Raw genomic sequence first — 7,451 nt, forward strand, 5'->3', positions numbered from 1 at the left:
AAATGTTTATAGATATAAGAAAGCAAACATTTAATTATATGAATATTCCAAGGAATATTTAGGCTAAGTAAAGTATATTGAAGTGACGGAACATTAGCGTGTTTCAATATGTTTAAGTAAGATAATCACTTAATTATTAATTTGTGTTAGGATTTTATGATTTTGAAACGATTTTAGATATGAATAGATTCATATTATCTTCACCCGTTAATTTTGATTGTATCATGAATTGGAATACAATATTGTTAATGTATTATTTTATGCTACGTGTTATACATGCATATATTCTCTTTTTAGATTTCTAGAATGACGATTGAATAAACTTCCAGAGTAAATATTTGGTGTGTAACATTGAAATGCTACACAACGACTTAGGACATCTTGGGGTCGAGCGAACGATAGCATTAGCAAGAGAACGTTTCTATTGGCCGAAGATGGCAGCCGACATGGAAGCTTGGGTCAGACACTGTGTTAGGTGTTTAACAAGGAAAGCCCTTCCTCAGAAGTCAGCTCCTCTCCACAACATCAAGACCAATGGACCATTGGAACTCGTGTGCATGGATTTCCTATCATTAGAGCCTGACTCCAATAGTAAGAAATCTATCTTTGTTATTACAGATCACTTCACTCGCTACGCACAAGCGTTCCCCACATGAGACCAGACTGCTGGAACAGTTGCTAAGGTACTCTGGGAGCAGTATTTTAAACACTATGGACTTTCAAAACGTCTTCACTCAGATCAAGGACCTGAATTCGAGATTAAAGTTATTCACCAGCTTACAACATTGCTTGGAGTACAGAAATCCCACACTACACCGTACCATCCACAAGGTGATCCCAAACCAGAACGTTTCAATAGAACACTGCTAAACATGCTGGAAACCTTGGAGACAGAGAAGAAAGTCAACTGGAGCAAACACATAGGAGCTCTAGTGCATGCCTATAACTGCACCAAGAACGACAGCACGGGATTTTCGCCGTACTATCTGATGTTTGGCAGAGAGGCAAGGCTACCCATCGATGTTTTTTTCGGTATTACCCTGATGGTCAGTCTAATACCAACCATGTCCAGTATGTAAAGGGACTTCGCCAAGGCTTACAGAAAGCATACGAAGTGGCGAGAGTGGAAGCCCAGAAGCATGCTGCTGCCAACAAACATCGTTACGACAACAAAATTCGCATAACATCATCTGAATTGGAAGCTGGAGACAGGGTGATGATCAGAAATTTAGGATTAAAAGGAAAAAACAAGTTAGCAGACAGATGGAACTCACAACCGTATGTAGTAATCGAAAAATTACCTAATCTACCAGTGTACAGACTGTCACAAGAAAAAGGTGATAATATTGTAAAGATACTACACAGAGATCACCTACTGCCAATTGGATACTTAACTGGGGTTAAGCTAACTCCGTCTACGAAACCTAAAAATGTTGTTAGGAGAACCAGATCTCATCCCAAACCACCATGTAACATTTCTTCCTCTTATAGTGAAGAAAGTGATAGTAAGAGTGATAGCGATGACGATTTAGTTGTACAGGTACCTGTGGTGACTAGGCATCATGAACCTGTATGTGACCAAGAGAGTGACACCTCTGATGCAATCGTATGCCAGGCCCCGGTAGACAACTCTGCTATCGGTGAACAACACGATATTTTTACAACATCTTATGATCCAATCCAACCTGATTTCTCTGATCCTACTCCAAGTACACCGACAATACCTGACTATAGTGACCAAGCCTTACCAGCCTCACCCGTTCAACCGACTACCCCTTCTGGCATAATGTCTAAGTCACACCTAAATGTTGATTCTCCTCCATTCACTCCTCGATCACTTATCCGGCTGTTGACAGACCAGGGAGAACCTCCTGAGGAGATTAAAAATATTGAAGTTGTGAGCAGCACGCCTCTAGCCCAATGTATTGCTGATACATCAACACATGGGACGAATACAGACAGCTGTGTTGACAATCCAGGAGATATTACACCCGGATCCGTCTCATGTGTAGAGAGCACGCATGGGCCAATGCGATATACAGATATTGTATTTAGTATTGGAGATGGAATGTGTAGTAATAAAGATGGTGTCGCCGATGGAAATGGTGTTGATGATGACGGTGTTGTCCCAGGTAATTTAGAACATGTCACCCCAGAAACCTCAGTGGATGCCATAGAAGAAGCTCCTGTAACTTCATCATGTGCCGATAACGCACACGATGAACCAACAGCCGATGAGGTAAGTAGATGGTATTGCCGATACAAACTGCAATGCTCCAATTTCCGAAGATAACATTCTAACCCGATAAAACATTAGAAACTTTGCAACCGATCACCATTCAACCAGAACCAACTTCTATTGATGACTTACTCATGTTATCCACCACTGATAAACCTTCAACGAGTGATTCAACGTTGACTGATGAACCTCCGATCACTGAAGCTCTGACCAGTGATAGTCAAATCGATGAAGACCCTGAAGATGACGATTTGAGAGGGGAGACGACATCCACCAGTCCAAATAGACAGCGCAGACCACCAGCCAGGTTACAGTATGACAACCTAGGCAACCCATCCTTTTACGTTTTTGTTACTAACATTGGGAATGCAATTGCCGCATTGGGGACAATGCATAATTAGAGAGGGGAGGGTGTAACCCCAATGAATACGGGAACCAGTATACACAGAGCCCTCTTCCATTAAAGTAGTAATTTAACTGTTTTTCTCATTAAGAGTGACCACCACCAAGGTCCCGTGGACCTATACCCACATTCCTTACTTACTTGTTACATCTCCAGCGCATCGATAAGAACTCTATTCAATTTCCATCGTTTATTAATTCGAATTTTATATTTAATCCGAACTCTACGACTGGCTCTTTTTAGGTAAGATTTGTATTTTAATTATTGTTTAACATTTAGTTTAATTAAAAGTATTTTTAGGTTATTATTAGACAAAACGGATTAGTATAGATGTATAATACTATACTGTGTTTTAGTTATGCATTTAGTAGCGATTTGTTTAGGCTAAAGGCCAAGCGAAGGAATGTTGAAGGACGTTTTAGGCAAAGCACAGTTATAATGAACATAGGCTAATTATAGTGTCGCATTCGCCGGGCCGGCTGAATGGATTTGTGACGTCACGGTAGCTAATAATGCAGTAGTACCGTACGCTGTGATAGGACTTATTTAACTTCAAATGTTTATAGATATAAGAAAGCAAACATTTAATTATACGAATATTCCAAGGAATATTTAGGCTAAGTAAAGTATATTGAAGTGACGGAACATTAGTGTGTTTCAATATATTTAAGTAAGATATTCACTTGATTACTATTACTATAGCATTGTTTTTAATTTATGATTTTATGATTTTGAAACGATTTTAGATATGAATAGATTCATATTATGTTCACCAGATGTGTATAAGAGACAGGTCTTCACTCAGATCAAGGACCTGAATTCGAGATTAAAGTTATTCACCAGCTTACAACATTGCTTGGAGTACATATGTATTGGGACAACCCTGGCTATCTTAGCTAAGTCATAAACTATGCCCTTTTCAACAGAATTGGATAATGTAGCACAATGTAATAGATAGGGGGTAAATAATATGTTTAGTGACTGATGTTAATGCCGTCAGCTTGGACAGCCGTATACTGCATTGTGATTGTTTTCACGGTTTGTGAATTTCCAGTTTCTATGTTGCAATTAATATCGTTGGTACTCGCGTATTAATATTTCATTATTCATCAGTACGCAACGAATTTGCCACTTATGCAGACGAAGGGTGAGTGAAAAATAAGTCCAATACGGAAAATAACCAAATGATGTATGCCTACATAATACCCATTAAAACCTTTGAAAACGGCTTACCGGCACAGATGTATTTCAATTCAATTTAAGTCAATTTTATTATATCAAATCATGAGGTTTAAAATAAATGCCTAGGGAATATATTCATTGAAGCACAATGCAGTATGAATAAAAAGGCAAAATTGTGCACAAAAATGAGGCAAGAGACAAAAAACCAGAAAATACAAAAATAGATCACACTGTAGAGAAAGAAAATTATCACACCAAGAAGCAGTTTGGAGCGGCGGGAACGGTTTTGTTTCCCAACTTCGTTTCAATACCATGCTGCGCATTTCGCTTGTGTCCTTGAGCAATGCACCTTATCTTTGTTCCTTCTCCCCACCCAGGAGTACAAACGGGTACCTGGTAGGGTTGCCTGCTACTGCGCCAATATTGCAGCAACACTAGGCATGTATACCTAATGGCCAGGGAAAAACGTACAGAGCTCCGTAAGTAAAAGCGCTATACAAGCAAGAAGTAACACTTAACAAGTAAAATTAGAACAGAAGCTTATTGATATTGAAAAAGCAAAAAAAAGTAAATATATAAATAAATTCACACAAGAATCTGACCACCCAAAATTTCTTATAGGCCTATATAGCTTGGTAAAAGTTTCTCGAAAGTTTCATTCAGAATAGTTGTTCTGTATTGAAATGTAGTGTGGAGTGTTTCCCTTTGTGAGTGTTTGCCTATATGTCCCTTGAAATGGACCCCATATCCACACCCCATTCAGAATTGTCACTAGATTTTAAAAGCCATGTCTTTTGGTATGTTGTATACGCTGAGACAAAGTTTGGGAAAGATTTAAGCATGGAAAGTGACCAAAGTGCCGGCCAGAAAAGCCCTGTGCAAAAAGATAGGAAAACTATAATGGAAGAAGAAAAACAAATAAGAAAAAAAAAACAATGGCTTCTAAGAAAAGCTAAATATAGACCTAACTACATTTAATTTGCAAATTATTTCCTTTCTTTTGTTCATTTGCAGTGTCGTTCATTAAAGATAAGAGTTCATTATGACCTCTTTTTAGCTACTGATGTAGGGCACATAAGCTCGTCATATATTATTTGGGCAGGCTCACTGTTTTAACTAAAATGTTTATTATAATAATATATTATTATAATAAACATTTTATTTATTATAATAATATATTTGTTCATATACCTAATCACAATGATTGAGTGAGCGTTAGCAGGGGAAAAAATGTTAGCTCGCAGGTCATTAGGAACAGAACGTTAAATATACTTCATGAGGAATGTCATGAACCTTGGAGCTGGTTACAAAATAAGCAAGACAATTGGTAGCACGTAAAAACAAACAATTGAAATGAAGACAATAACCAACAATTTCACCTCTTAACCTAAATATTGTTGTGGGTCTAGCTGGCCGTTTTATTTTCTTTTAAGAGATTAAGTTGGAAATAATTATTTTCTCAGGTCTAGTATTAGGCCTAGGCCTATTTAATGGGCCCCTGGCTGCACGGGCCACTCGTAAGCCACTGAGCATAATTATTACAAAAACTAAAATATTCTAAGACCACTCGTGACTGTCACAGCCTCTCAATAGAGGGAACGCCTTTACGGGAAACGAGAATGCCAGCGAAGCGAGCAAGTACTCCTACCTTTAAAATTTACCGCTGACACACTTCTTTAATAATCTAGAGTAAAAATTACATATGCCTATTATTATAATACCATTCATAGTACTTTAATGATCTGAAAAATAAAGCGTTTCATTCTGAAGCCATGGATACAGGTCTAAATGTAATGAGATGCTTAAACTGGTATTAATTATAAGAAGTTTTAAAATGGAGGAGTGAAGACACATTCAAGATTATTCCCTACACATCGTATACTGCATTGATGTTAAGTAGTTCTGTGAAGTCTTTCAGTTTTCAGTTAATCAGATAAATATAGGCATATATTGTCTCATTTAAACATTATTATATAATAAAAAATTCCAATTACCAAAGCATTGTAATAATAACATTTATTGATAATCATCAAACCAATCATTTGAACTAAACCAAAGATTTGATAATAATTGTTTTGGTACATTTGCATTATTTGTTTTGGTTTTTCTTCTCTGTTGTTGTTAAGCGCCTCGAGGTTGTGTCAACGTGAAGCGCTATATAAATCCAGAGTTGTTATTATTATTATTATTATTATTATTATTATTATTATTATTATTATTATTATTATTATTATTATTATTATTATTATTATTATTATTATTATTATTATTATTATTAACATTTGCCAAATTCGCGAATATTCGCCACGCAGTAGATTAAGTAATACATACTTAGTATGTCTATTATCAATAATTGACCATGAAATTAATTACAATATTCCGATGATTTTTAACATTCAAAATATGTTTAGCTACATTTTCATCTTATAAATCTGTATATTATTTACAAAAGCAATTCGTAATATTACCTCTTGGAGACGCTACTCTTTGACTAGGTAAAAATGGAAACATGTTGGTGTACGTAGTGGAACTGTCCTGTTTTCTTTCGCTGTCCGTCTGTAAAAAGATAATGTAGCAGTTTGGCAGGCACAGTGTTCCTCATTATTATCATCAGAAACTCTACTACTGAACTGGAACTACTTTCATGTTTGGGTTGAGCCAATGGTAAGATTGTATTTTACATTGGCATGCTTTTTTCCGCTCGATTACTCTACCTTATGCAAAATGTACTGTTATAAACATGTTTTTTTTAATTTCCTGTTTCTGACGTTGCAATCAATATCGATACAATAGCGTATGGATCCACACAGAGTAAAAACTTTTTCATCCATGTAATTTGATAATGTTCCCATCTGTTCGTACCTATTTCAAGCAAGACTGATATATCAGAGAAAACAAATGATAACGGAGTATATAAGTGACATGATATGAATCCCTAGTATTTTCTTAATATTACCTAATAAATAATATATTTATTTCCTTAATTTTGTGATTTTAAACACATGTTGGCATTTGACATTTAGATAGAACTCATTTTGACCTTACTCAAATTATTTACGATTGTGGGTCAACAATACTTTAATCATGAATAAATAGAAATATGATTATTTTGTTTATTTTATTTCATTCGCATCCGACAGCTAGTAACTCGCCAATTACAGGATGGACGATTATTTATAAAAAAAAAAGATATTTTACCTGAAGACGATTGAAGCAGCTCAATCGAAAGGTCGAGACCTCAACAAACAACAGTTCTTTTCAGAACTAGCTACGTGGTGTACTGCAAACATTAATATATTAGTACTTCGCCATTCTAGTCCTTTGTACCATGGAGAAAATAAAATATTTTCTCCATGTTTGTACAGTGCTGACGGCTTCTTGCTTATATTATGAGTTCACACCTACCTCGGCCTCGCATGTTTAGTGTCAGTTCCTTAAATGAAAAAACACTCAAATGAGAGTTAGGATTAAGGAACATTTTTTAATCCATCTGTATTTGTCACATTTAGTTTAGTTCGTGGTGCTACACTTTAGCTTGTGGCAGTGGTGGTGTAATTTCTTCTACAAAGTATAGGTGGAAAGTTTGGGAACGGCCACTTGTTGAGAGTTCACACCCACCTCGGCCTC

The 7,451-nt window shown here is 36.3% G+C and overlaps 1 protein-coding gene across 1 annotated transcript in view; it reads right to left on the reverse strand.

Moving 5' to 3' along the window:
• The window catches only part of LOC117121277, a 9,661-nt gene extending 3,277 nt beyond the window's left edge, over nt 1-6,384 (reverse strand). The window contains exon 1 of the mRNA XM_033266410.1: nt 6,293-6,384. Coding sequence (XP_033122301.1) covers nt 6,293-6,335 — 43 coding nt within the window. The 5' untranslated portion in view covers nt 6,336-6,384. The remainder of the gene's footprint in view (nt 1-6,292) is intronic.
• Nucleotides 6,385-7,451: the final 1,067 nt, after the last annotated feature.

The sequence above is a fragment of the Anneissia japonica genome, unplaced genomic scaffold (assembly GCF_011630105.1).
Source record: "Anneissia japonica isolate Jap-2015-1 unplaced genomic scaffold, ASM1163010v1 scaffold36399_len22710_cov116, whole genome shotgun sequence".
NCBI classification, from domain to species: domain Eukaryota; kingdom Metazoa; phylum Echinodermata; class Crinoidea; order Comatulida; family Comatulidae; genus Anneissia; species Anneissia japonica.